The following is a 14,217-nucleotide window of genomic DNA, read 5'->3' on the forward strand; positions in this document are numbered from 1 at the left end:
GCCTCATTAAAATTTAACACCCTTGTTTTAGAATTAACTACCTCTTTTCAAATATAATGTAAAATTCTATGATACTGCGGTCACTCATTCTGAAAGGGTATTTTACAACAAGATTGTTAATGAGCTTGTCTTTGTTACATAACATTAGATTAGATTACTTTAGATTACTTTAGACTAGATTACTTTACAGTGTGGAAACAGGCCCTTCGGCCCAACAAGTCCACACCGACCCGCCGAAGCGTAACCCACCCATACCCCTACATTTACCCCTTACCCAACACTACGGGCAATTAAGCATGGCCAATTCACCTGATCTGCACATCTTTGGACTGTGGGAGGAAACCGGAGCACCCGGAGGAAACCCACGCAGACACGGGGAGAACGTGCAAACTCCACACAGTCAGTCGCCTGAGGCGGGAATTGAACCCGGATCTCTGGCGCTGCGAGGCAGCAGTGCTAACCACTGTGCCACCGTGCCGCCCACTTAAACAGGCCATTCAGCCCAACTAGTACACACCAACTTTCCCATCCAGGCCCATCCCTCTAACCCTGCATTTCCCACGGCTAATGCACCTGACCCACACATCCCTGAACACAGTGGGTGATTTAGCACGGCCAATCCAACTGACTGCACATCTTTGGGCAGTGGGACGAAACCACAGCACCTGGTAGAAACCCATGCATACACAGGGGAAACGTGCAAATTCCCCACAGACAATTCCCAAAGCTGGAATTGAACCCGGATCCCTGGCGCTGTGAGGCAGCAGTGCTAACCACTGAGCCACCGTGCCACCTGCTTTAAATCTAAAATAACATCAAGTCATAGAGTTATACAGCTCAGAAACAGACCCTTCAGTCCAATTCATCCATGACAACCAGACATCCTAAACTGATCTAGTCCCATTTGACTCCTATCCCTCTAAATCTTTCCTAAACATATACCCATCCAGATGCCTTTTAAATGTTGCAATTGTACCTGCCTCCACCACTTCCTCTGGCAGCTCATTCTACACACGCACCACTTTCTGAACGAAAATGTTGTCTCTCAGGTAGCTTTTAGACCTTTCCCCTCTCACCTTAAACCCATACCCTCTAGTTTTGAATGCCCCTTCCCTGGGGAAAAGATCTTTGCTATTCACCCTATCTATGCCTCTCATGATTTTATAAACTTCTACAAAGTCAGCCCTCAGCCTCTGACGCTCCAGGGGAAAAACCTCCTGCTTGTTCAGCCTCTCAAACCCTCTAATCCTGGCAACATCCTTGTAAATCTTTTCTGAACCCGTTCAAGTTTAACAACTTCTTTCTTATAGCAGGGAGATCAGAACTGAACACATTATTCTAAAACTGGCCTCACCCTTGTCCTGTACAGGCCCAGCATGACCACCGAACTCCTTATACTCAATGCACTGATCCCCAAAAGCACCGTTACCTGACTCCAGAAATTTATCCTCTACAACTTTAGTGCTCAATTGGTTTGCCTAATCTGTATTCAGATTAAAAATCGGTCACTCACTAATCCGCTATTAGGGTTAGCCTGCCTCCCTGCCATGACTTGGTCTGCCTCTTTAAAAGTCCAGTTGGTTAAATCTAGAACATGCCATGTTGGAGGGTTCACTCCAGGTGAACTGGGGTCTGGATTCCTGTGGTCACAAGGGTCAGTGTCTACCCCACAGGCGAGGCCCAGGCTGGACCATCCATCTCCCACTCACTTCAGAAACCGAGAGACTGAAGAAAAACATCTGCTGAAGTTGGCAGTCAGCGACTTTGTTTAATGGTTCCCACATGGAGTTTTGGCTGAATGCCCAATGTCTCCAACCCACAAATTGTTTGGGTTTGAAATTCATCTCTGCTGCAAACTCACCAGCAAGCACACTGCTGCTTTACACAAACATGTCTGTAAAGCACAGTATCAAAATGGAAAACTCTGAATATATTGCTAATCCAGGTCATATATCCAAATGGGGCAGTTAATTGGAGTCAGGTCTGTAATGAGGCCTTGGTGAAGAGCCTCGAGCCTTCACGTGTTGAACAGTTAGTTGCAGTTAGATGATTTGATTTGATTTGAATAAATATGAATGAACAGTATGTAAAGAACAAAAGTCTGAATTCTGCACTGCAGCTGTTGTTGAGGAGAAGTCTGAACAAAGGAACAGAATCAAGATGCAGTGTAGTTTTTGCTGTGTTTATTCAAGGCAGCTGGACACAGGCCATACCAGATGCACAAGATTACTGAATCTTCAAAGACCATCTGAAGTACTTAAAAAGTATCTCAAAACTCAATAAACTGGTCAGAAAATAGTTGCATTTGTGCCTTCCTATACGTGTTCTAGTGGAGCTAGTACATCTGAATTGTGATGGAAGGAATATGAATAATTAGACCTGCTTTTAAAGGGTGATATAGTAACAAAGGCAATTTAGCAATTTTATTAATCAAAACTTGAAAAAACTTCATATAAAAAAGCAAAGCCTAAACATGTCATGTTGAATGAGCAAATACCTTGGACAACAATATCTTCATTCACATCGGTGAAGGCGCCATATTGAGAAATGACAATCAAACATTACACTGAAATCAGCATTTAGCACAGCAAAACCATCACCTACTTTCAGAGTTAGTACAACAACAACAAAGATACAAGAACTGCAATTAGGTTGAGGAATACGAAATCTTAGTGAACTTTCAAATCAAGAAAACAATCAACAACGTCAGGAGTCTAACAACAGTCAAATACTGCAACAATATTCACTTCCATCCGAAATGCTGAAGCTTCCAGACCCATTTGACCGATCACTTAATTGGCAGACACGAAAAGTGCAATTCTGAAGATTTCCAGGAGCGTTTGGATTGAGCATCAAATCAAATGCAGTATTTAGAAAACAGCTCAAGAAACATTATACAGCAAAGGGTTTTTAAAAAAATATATAGGCCATTCTACAGGGCATGTTCACTACGTAAGGCACACGAAACCCTCTGACCCGTGGAGACATACTTGACGGTGACAACATCAACACCAAATCCCAAGCAATCTAATGCTACACTAGTTTGTCACAGATGTGATTCCAAATCCCCAAATCAACAAAGATACAACTGTCCAACCTTTTTCAAAGAATGCAGTTGTTGTACCAAAAAAGATCACTCCTCATCCATAGAACATAACAGCGTATTACAGGTCCATCAGCTCTGCACTGACCTTTGAAACCAATCGGAAGCCCATCTAACCTATATTATTCCATTTTCCATTTTATGTCTATCCAGTGACCAGCAAATGCCCTTAAAGCTGGTGAGTCTACTACTGTTGAAGGCAGGGCTTTCCATGTCCCTGCTACTCTCTAAGTAAAGAAACTACCTCTGACATCTGTCCTATACCTATCACCCCTCAATTTAAAGCTATGTCCCCTTCTGTTAGCCATCACCATCCCAGGAAAATGGCTCTCACTGTCCACCTACCTAACCATCTGATTATCTTATATGTCTCAATTAAGTCACCTTTCAACCTTCTTCTCTCTAACAAAAACAGCATCAAGTCATCAGCCTTTCCTTGTAAGACCTTCCCTCCATATCAGGCCACTTCCTAGTAAATCTCCTCTGCACCCTTTCCAATATTTCGATATCCTTCCTATAATGCGGCGACCAGAACTGTTTTCAAGATTCCAAGTGCAGCTGCACCAGAGTTTTGTACAGCTGCAACCTGGCCTCATGGCTCCAAACCCCAATCCCCTCACCAGTAAAAGCTAACACACCCTATGCCATCTTAACAACCCTATCAACCTGGGTGGCAACCTACACACTTGGACACCGAGATCTCTCTGCTCATCTACACTGCCAAGAATCTTACCATTAGCCCAGTACTCTTTATTCCTGTTGCTCCTTCCAAAGTGAGTCACCTCACACTTTTCTGCATTAAACTCCATTTGCCACCTCTCAGCCCAATTCTGCAGCTTATTCATGTCCCTCCGTAGCCTGCAACATCCTTCGGCACTATCCACAACTCCATTGACATTAGTGTCATCTGCAAAATTTACTAACCCACCTTTCTACGCCCTCCTCCAGGTCATTTATAAAAATGACAAACAGCAGTGGCCCCAAAACAGATCCTTGTAGTACACCACTGGTAACTGAACTCCAGGATGAACATTTCCCATCACCCACCATCCTCTGTCTTCTTTCAGCTAGCCAATTTCTGAGCCAAACCGCTAAATCACCCTCAATCCCATGCTTCCACATTTTATGCAATAGCCTATTGTGGGGAACCTTATCAAAGGCATTACTGAAATCCATATAGACTACATCAACTGCTTTACCCTCATCATCCTGTTTGGTCACCCTCTCAAAGAACTCAATAAGGTTTGTGAGACACGACCTACCCTTCACAAAACTGTGTTGCCTATCCCTAATCAACTTGTTCCTTTCTAATGATTATAAATACTATGTCTTATTAGCCATTTCCAACACTTTACCCACAACCGAAGTAAGGCTCACTAGTCTATAATTACCAGGGTTGTCTCTACTCCCCTTCTTGAATAAGGGGACGACATTTGCTGTCCTCAAGTCTTCTCGCACCAGTCCTGTAGACAATGATGATATAAAGATCAAAGCCAAAAGCTCTGCAATCTCCTCTCTGGCTTCCCAGAGAATCCTCAGATAAAACCCGTCTGGCCCAGGGGACTTTTCTATTTTTACACTTACCAGAAGTGTGTAGTCTAGTAGCCTGTATCTCAGTATTTTCCTCGACAACATTGTTTTTTCCTAGTGTGAATACTGACGAAAAATATTCATTTAGTGCTTCCCCTACCTCCTCGGACTCCACACACAACTTCCCACGACTGTCTTTGATTGGCCCTTAACTACCTGACTGCCCCGGCCGACCTATTGTCTCGGTCTGCTCCTGCCCCACCAAACTGATCTCCATATACCCTGTTACCGTCCTATCCCCTGGTTCAGGAACTTCCCACTTACGTTCGGGACACCATTTACGCCCTCTACCTCCTTCATTTCCCTGGTCCCCAATGTCTCATCTTCACCATGGACATCCAGTCCCCATACACCACTATCCACCAAGACCAGGTCTTCCAAGCCCTCCACTTCTTCCTCTCCCGGCATACTCTTCCACTGACACTCCCATTCATTTGGCTGAACTGATCCTCACCCTCAATAATTTCTCCTTTGAGTCTGTCCACTTCCTCCAGACCAAAGGAGTATCCATGGGCACCTGCATGGGTCCCAGCTATGCCTGGTTCTTCATTGGGTACGTGGAACAGTTCATCTTCTGCATCTACACTGGCATCCCATTCCTCACCTTTTCCTCCACAACATTGACTGTAACGATGCCACCTCATGCCCCCAAGAGGAGAGTGAACAGTTCATCAACTTCACCAACACGTTCCACCCGACCTTAAATTCACCTGGACCATCTCAGATACCTCCCTTCCCATCCTGGACCTCTCCACCTCCATCAACGGTGACTGACTCAAGATGGACATCTTTTTACAAACCCGACTCTCACAGCTACCTAGACTATACCTCCTCCCACCCTGCCTCCTGTAAAACTGTTATCCCTTACCTCTCCACCTCCATCAACGGTGACTGACTCAAGATGGACATCTTTTACAAACCCGACTCTCACAGCTACCTAGACTACACCTCCTCCCACCCTGCCTCCTGTAAAACTGTTATCCCTTATTCCAAATAGCTCCGCTGCATCTCCTCCCAGGAGGATCAGTTCCACCACACCAGATGGTCTCCTTCTTCAATGACCACAATTTCCCCTCCTATGTGGTCAATGATGCCCTCCAGCGCATATCATCCACTTCCCACACCTCTGTCCTTGAACCACACCCCTCCAACCACAACAAGTACAGACCTCCCCCCTCCCAACACTGTCCTCACCTTACACCCCACCAACCCCCGGATACATCACATCATCCTCCACCATTTCCGCCACCTACAAATAGCCCCCACCACCAGAGATATATTCCCCTCCCCACCCCTATCTGCATTCCGTAAAAAGTATTCCTTCCACAACTCTTTCATCAGGTTTGCTTATTGGGACTGATGTGTATATTTGGAGCAGCGTAATTAAGTTTAGTTTGGATAGTCTCAGTTCTGTTCCTTGTGTTTCTTTGTGTAATTTTGTGAATAAATTTTTGTCTGTTTTAAAACCTGGTAGTCAACCTCACTAACTTACTCCAGGTAATTTTCATTGTACACTTACTAACACAAATTGCAAAGTTATGGTCTGGGCTGCCTGCTTAAGAATGTTTTAAGTGGTCTTGCCTAGTTCATAACATGATGTATTGCAATATTTAATAGTAATGTATAATAAATTGTGTGAGTTTGAAGCTTAAATCTGAAGTCAGCTCTCGATTTTGCCTTATGACCCAACAAACACATCCCAGACAAGTATAGTGGAGGTCAGATACAGAGTGAAGCTCTCTCACCACTGACTCCATCAAACCCTCTACAAATAACATTAAAATGACTGGCCAGTAGTTGCTGTTTTACCTCCTCAAATTGTTGTGATATCACTGAGTGAAGAAAGCTTTTGAAGATTTATTTTCTAAATATGTAATTTATATATTTCCATTGGACTGTGGGATATGAAGTTGCCTGTGCCTGTAAGTCTGGTGCTTATGATATCTATTTTTATAGTGGACCACTGACTAAACCTTTAAATAATTAGCCTTTGGTGTTGTACTTCCTGCTCTGACATGCACAGTAGCTTCAGTTCAGGCCTACCCAGAAACATTACTGAATGCTTGCTGCAAGAATTGCAGTGATGACTGCTCATTACCTTCTGCTTGACAATTCCGCTGGCTTCCTGTAAGAGATTGATAGAAAAGTTCAGAATTAATTTCATTTTACAAACAATATTTGGCCAGTTTCCATTTCCTCTGCTGAAGGCAGCACCCCATTCTGAGTTTGAGAACCACCAACACCCCCCCCCAGCTCTCCCCGATCTGGCTTATTTATTTGGAAGTTGTGAGTCTGTCAAAGCTTGAACTCTCCAAAGTCTTGCCCAACATGCCTCAGTACTGGACTGTGATCAAGAATGAAACACTGGCTGTTTTCCTCTGCTGATCTCAATGCCTGGATTTCCCATTCACCAGTCAACCTACACATAGCCACCTACCTCCAGAGGAATCAGCAATCAAATCTGGAACTTCCCAGTGCTGTTCTTTTATGCACTAGGCCATTCAGAGAACTGAAATCCAAATGTAATATGGAGGTTCTCCACATTCCTGAGCATTCCCAACTTTTCCAAAGAATAGGGATGATGTTGATTTTTCTAATCACCTTTCTGAGGCAAACAAACCTCAATGGAACCTACCTGCAGGATCTTAGGATCTAGGTAGGCAGTTAGCAACATCAGAACCAAGTGAGACAATGTGGGGCAACACAGTGGCTCAGTGGTTAGCACTGCTACCTCACACCGCCAAGGACCTGGGTTTCAGTCCCACCTCGGGCAACTGTCTGTGTAGAGTTTGCACATTCTCCCCGTGTCTGAGTGGGTTTCCTCCAGGTGCTCCGGTTTCCTCCCACAGTCCAAAGAGGTGCAGGTCAGGTGAATTGGTCATGCTAAATAGCCCATAGTGATAGGTGTCAGGAGTAAATATAGAGTAGGGGAATGGGTCTGAATGGGTTAACGTTCGGAGGGTCAGTGTGTATCCGTTGGGCCGAAGGGCCTGTTTCCATACTGTAGGGAATCTAATCTAATCGCAATGCAACAAAGACTAGGGGAAAAGTTCAAAAAAAGACAAGAATCATAGCTAACACAAACCAAGAAGTGACAGTACCCATGGAGTTTATTGTACAGTCAGCCTTTAAAAAATTATATTTTTAAATATAGTATCCTTGCTTGTTTAGTGCTTTCAGGATCTGGCCAATTAGCTGAAGAATTGGAGAGTCTGGAGCCAAGAGATTGAGATTTTCAGGGAGAGCGGTAAACCCCAACGAATTGATAGCAGCTTAAAGGAGCTGATTGGTGAGAGTAGAATGATAGAATGGTTACAACATGGAATGAGACTACTTGTCCAATCATACTGGCCCTCTGAAGAGCACTCTGTCCTATTCCTCCTCCAGTTCCTTGTAATTCTGCAAATATTTATTTCTCCATTTTCTTTTGAAAATCATGATTGAATCTGGCTCCACTGCCTACTCAGACCACACACTCTGGATCCTCAGCAATCACTTTATAAAAGAGCTTTACCTTGTGCTGTCCCGGCTTTGTTTGTCAATCACCATAGAAATAAATAAACGTTCCTCGAGCTCTCAGTCTTTCTTCCAATGGGATCTTAACCTGTCGAAATCTCTTCTGATTTTGACCAGTTTTGTCAAAATGGCCTCTGAACCTGAATTTATTTCATAGAATCATAGAATCCCTACAGTGTGGAAACAAGGCATTTGCCCAACAAGTCCACACCCACCCTCCGAAAAGTTACCCACCCACACCCATTCCCCTGACTAATGCACCTAACCTACATATCCCTGAACACTGTGGGCAATTTTGCATGGCCAATTCACCTAAGCTGCATATCATTGGACTGCGGGAAGAAACCCAGAGGAAACCCACGCAGACAACTACCCGAGGCTGGAATCAAACCGAGGTCCCTGGCACTGTGAGGCAGCGGTGCTAACCACCCAGCCACTGTGCCGCTCTTTAAATAAGGTAACTTCTGTTTTTCCAATTTAACCTCATGACTGAAGTTCTTCATTCCTGGAATCATCCTCATGAGTCTGTTCTGCGCTCACTTTAATGCCTTCACATCCTTCCTTAAGTTTAGAGACCAGGACTAGACACAATGTTTCAGTTGGTTTCATCACAGCTTTCTTGCTTTTCTACTCCATGGATCTATTTACAATGCTCAATTTCACATACGCCTTTTTTCGGTACTTTCTGGACCTGTCCAGCTACCTTTCAACAACTTGTACACATATGTAAGATGTAGGAAGCTAAATCAGAAAAGGCCCATGGGGAATACAGTACAAAGAAAGTAGAAAAGAACTCAAGTAGGGAATTAGGAGAGTAAAAAGAGGCCATGAAACGACCGTGGCAAGCGGAGTCATAGAGTCCTACAACACGGAGACAGGCCCAACAGCCCAAACTGGTCCATGCCAATCAAAATGTCCATCCACACTAACCCCATTTCCCTGCATTTGTCACATATCCTTCTAAATCTTTCCTATCCATGTAATTTTCCAAATGCCTTTTAAATGTACCCACCTCAACCACTTCCTCTGGAGCTCATTCCATACATGTACCATCCTCTGTGTAAAAAGGTTTCCCTCAGGTTCCCTTTTATTCTTTCCTCGATAACCTTAAACTGATACCCTCTAGTTCTCAATTCCCCAACCTTGGGAAAAAAGATTGAGTGCATTCACCCTACCCAGGCATCTCATGATCTTATACACTCCTCTAAGATCCCCCCTCAGTTTCCTGTGCTCTCAAGAAGGAAGTCCTAGTTTGTCTAGCTTCTCCCTGTAACTCAGACCTTTGAGTCTTGGCAACATCCTTGTAAATCTCTTCTGCACTCTTCCCAGTTTGATAACATCTTCCCTACTGCAAGGTGACTAAAACTGAACACAATACTCCCAAGTATGGCCTTAACAACTTCCTGTACAACATACAACAAAACTTCCCAACTTCTATACGCAGTGCCCAGTGTGCCAAAAGCCTTCTTCACTGCCCTGTCTACCTGGGACTCCACTTTCAGAGAACCGTGCACCTGAACCCCAAGGTCCCTTTGTTCCACTGCACTCCTTAAGGCCCCACCATTCACCATGAAACTCCTACCTTGATTTGACATTCCAAAATGCAACACCTCACACTTATCTATATTAAACTCCATTTGCTATTTCTTGGCCCACTTCCCCAGCTGCTCAACCTATCATCAGCAAACTTATTAACCATGTCTTGTACATTCTCATCCATATCATTGATATAGATAACAAACAGCAATGGGCTCAGCACTGACCCATGAGACACTCCACTAGTCACAGACCTCTAGTCTGACAAGCTGTTCCCCAATATTACCCTCTGCTCCTTCTTATTGCCTATTCAATTTGCCAGCTCTCATTTGATTCCATATGATCTAACTTTCCAAAGCAGCCTACCATGTGGAACCTTATCAAAGGCCTTACTGAAATCCATATAAACAACATCTACCGCCCAACCTTCATCAAACCTTCTGGTCACTTCATCGAAGAACTCTAACAAATTTGTGGGGCTTGATCTCTCACGCACAAAGTCATGCTGACTACTCCTAATCAAACCAAACACATGCATATCTTATCCCTCAGAATCTTCTCAAGTAATTTACCCACCACAGATATTAGGCTTATTGGTCTATAGTTCCCAGGTTGTTCTCTGCAGCCCTTCTTGATAAAGGGCACAACATTTGCTACTAGTCTTTCGGGCCCTCATTCGTGGCTAACGATGATGCAAAAGTATCAGCCAGGGCCATCACAATTTCTTCTCTAGCCTCTGGCAGTGTTCTTGGATATACTTGGTCAGGACCAGGAGATTTATCCACCTTCTTATATTCTAATATGTCCAGCACCTACTTTACTGTGATATGGACTGTCGCCTAGATATCACCACTAACTTGCCCAAGTTCCCAAGTCTTCACGTCTATTTCCACGGTAAACCCACAGGAGAAATAGTCATTGAAGAGCTTGCCCATCTCCTGTAGTTACACACATACATGTCCTTTTTGGTCCTTCAGGGAGCTTATTCTCTCTCTAAGTTTTGTTTTCCTTTAACATACATTAAGAATCTCTTTGGATTCACCCTAATCTTCTCAGCCAAAGCTATCTCGTGTCCCCTCCTCAGCTTCCTGATTTCCTTGTTCAGTGAACTCCTGTATCCCTTATATACCTTCAGGGATTTCCTTCATCACAGCTGCCTGCACCTCAGTCATGTCTCCTTTTTTCTTGTCAAAGCCTCAATATCTCTTGTCATCCAGGGTTCCCTATTCCTGCCAACCTTCACCCTCACAGGAACACAGACTTTGAACTCTCGCTATCTCACTTTTAAAAGCCTCCCACTTGCCGGAGGTCCCTTTACCTGCAAACAAACTACTCCAATCAACTCCTGCAAGCTCCTGTCTAATTCCATCAAAATTCGCCTTGCCCCAGTTTAGGACGTGAATCTGTGGACCAGTTTTGTCCCCCTCCATAGCTATTGTATAATTAATAGAACTATGGTAACTGGTCCCAAAGTGCTCCCCCACTGTCACCTCAATCACTGTCACCTCAATCACCCTATTTCCCAAATGTAGGTCGAGTTTTGCCCCGGACCCACTATATACTGCTTGAGGACACTTCTCTGAACACCCTTAACAAATTCCACCCCATTTAAGCCCTTAATGCTATTGGCAGTTCCAGTCTATGTTAGGAAAGTTAAAACCCCCGACCACGACAACTCTTCTGCTCCTTTAAGTCTCCCCACTCTCCCTGCGTGTTTATCCCTCTAATTCCTGTTGACTATTTGGGGGCCTATGCTACAGGTGATTCTGCTGTAACACACATTTCGTCAGCGCTAATTCGTTATAATGCAAATGATGAATTGTGGACGTTGTTTGGATAATGCAAACTTTCTACTGAATGGGTATAGCGATTTTCTATAAGTGATCTTCTACAGCATGATGTTCTATAGCAGTTTTCCATAGTGTGGTTTTCTACAGCGCGAGGTTGCAGAAGAACACTACTGTCACATTATAGCAGAATGACCTGTATTCCCCCAATAACGGCACCTTCCTGTCTCTTATTTCTTAGCTCCACCCATAAAGCCTCACTGGATGATCCTTCAGTTATTTCATCTGTGACCAATGCTGTGATACTCGCCTTAATTTAAAATGCAATTCCCCCTCCCCTCTTTCCTCCACTTCTGTCCCGCCGAAAACACCTATAAACCTGGAACATCAAGCTGCCAGTTCTGTCCGTCTCTTAGCTACGTTTCTGTAATGGCAATATTATCCCAGTCCCACGGACCTATCCATGCCCGAAGTTCATCAGCCTTACCATGTAGTCCTCTTGCATTGAAATAGATACAATTTAGTCCATCAGGCATACCTCACTTACTGTCGTGTTCCAGCCTGACCTGTCTCTTCAACTTACTATTTCTGATCACTATATCTCCTTCCAGCCTTACACTTGCATCCATGCTGCTGAGGATCCCACTGCCCACCAATCTGGTTTAAACCTTGTAGCACTAGCAAATCTGGTCACCAAGATATTGGTCTCCGTCCAGTTCAGATGCAACTCATCCCTTTGAACAGGTCACCCTTGCCGCAGAAAAGATCCCAACGATCTAAAAATCTGAATCCCTGCCTCCTGCACCAATTTTTTAGCTATGTATTCATCTGCCATATCCCATTCTTACCCTCACTAGCACGTGGCTGCTCATTCTCCCCCTTGAGTACGTTCTGCCGCTGCTCTGAGACATCCTGCACCCTGACACCCAGGAGGCAACACTCCATCCTAGATTCCTGTTTGCAGCCATAGTATCTCCTGCCTGTCCCTCTCACTATCGAGTCTCCTAGCAGTAAGGTCCTGTTTACCTTGACCTTTTCCCGCTGTGCCCCAGAGCGAGTCTTAGTGCCACTGACCTGTCAACAGCTGCTTTCCCCTGAATGGTCACGCCCTGATGAAGAGCTTATGCCTGAGATGTCGATTCTCCTGCTCCTCTGATGCTGTCAGACTGATTGTGCTTTTCCAGCATCATACTTTTCAACTCTGATCTCCAGCATCTGCAGTCCTCACTTTCTCCTGGTCACCCCCTCCAAAAGTATGCAAAGTGGGATACTTGTTTTTGAAAGGAATGGCCAAAGGGAATTCTTGCACTCTCTTTGCTTTTCCTGCTGGTCACCTCGCTACTTTCTACCTGTACCATAGGTGTTGCCACCTCACTAAAACTCTTATCAGTCAAGCGCTCAGTATCTCGGATGATCCTGAGTGCATCCAGCTCCAGCTCCCTAACACGGTCTCCCAGGAGCTGTAGCTGGGTACACCTCCCATAGGTGTAGTCACCAGGGACAATGGAATTCTCCCTGAGATCCCACATTCTGCAGGAGGAACATGCGACTGCTCTTTCTGCCATCTCAACTGCTCTAAGACGAAAGAGGAAAATTAAAAGGACTTTACCTGAGTTTACCTGTAGTTTTTGATGAGCTGCTGCTCACTGAAGCCTCTTGTGCCAAAGCCTTACTACTCACTCTGCTACCAACAAATTTTCCAATAACACATCTCTTTATATCTAATATATGCTAATAGTGTTACTCTGTTCAAGAAGAGAAATAGGGATAAGCAAGAAAATTATAGACCAATGAGTCTAACATCGGTAGATGAGAAGCTAGTTGAGAGAATTCTTAGGAATAGGATTTACTGGATGTAGGTTTGCTCGCTGAGCTGGAAGGTTCATTTCCAGAGGTTTCATTACCCTACTAGGTAAAATCTTCAGTGGGTTTCAGGCGAAACAATGCTGAAAATTCCTGCTTTCTATTTATACGTTTGGGTTTCTTTGGGTTGGTGATGTCATTTCCTGTGGTGGTTATTTCCCATGGTGAAGTCACTTCCTGTTCCTTTTCTCAGGGGGTGGTAGATGGGGTCTAACTCAATGTGTTTGTTGATAGAGTTCCATGCTTCTAGGAATTCTCATGCGTGTCTTTGGCTTGTCCTAGGATGGATGTGTTATCCCAGTCGAAGTGTCCTTTATCATTCATATGTGAGGATACTAGTGACAGAGGGTCATTTCTTTTTGTGGCTAGTTGGTGTTCATGTATCCTGGTGGCTAGTTTTCTACCTGTTTGTTCAATGTAGTGTTTGTTACAGTCCTTGCACAGTATTTTTTAAAGGTTCTTAGTTTTAGAACATAGAACATAGAACAATACAGCACAGAACAGGCCCTTCGGCCCACGATGTTGTGCCGAACATTTGTCCTAGCTTAAGCACCCATCCATGTACCTATCCAATTGCCGCTTAAAGATCACCAAAGATTCTGACTCTAACACATTCCATGCCCCCACCACTCTCTGGGTAAAGAACCCACCCTTGACATTTCCCCTATACCTTCCACCCTTCACCTTAAATCTATGTCCCCTTGTAACACTCTGTTGTACCTGGGGAAAAAGTTTCTGACTGTCTACTCTATCTATTCCTCTGATCATCTTATAAACCTCTATCAAGTCACCCCTCATCCTTCGACGTTCCAATGAGAAAAG

The 14,217-nt window shown here is 44.2% G+C and overlaps 1 protein-coding gene across 1 annotated transcript in view; it reads right to left on the bottom strand.

Annotated features, from left to right (window-relative positions):
- col16a1 (collagen, type XVI, alpha 1) overlaps positions 1-14,217 on the bottom strand; it is a 357,671-nt gene that overhangs the window by 183,916 nt on the left and 159,538 nt on the right. Inside the window, exon 11 of the mRNA XM_043717133.1 lies at positions 6,792-6,818. Coding sequence (XP_043573068.1) covers positions 6,792-6,818 — 27 coding nt within the window. The remainder of the gene's footprint in view (positions 1-6,791; positions 6,819-14,217) is intronic.

This window comes from Chiloscyllium plagiosum, chromosome 27, assembly GCF_004010195.1.
Source record: "Chiloscyllium plagiosum isolate BGI_BamShark_2017 chromosome 27, ASM401019v2, whole genome shotgun sequence".
NCBI classification, from domain to species: Eukaryota; Metazoa; Chordata; class Chondrichthyes; order Orectolobiformes; family Hemiscylliidae; genus Chiloscyllium; species Chiloscyllium plagiosum.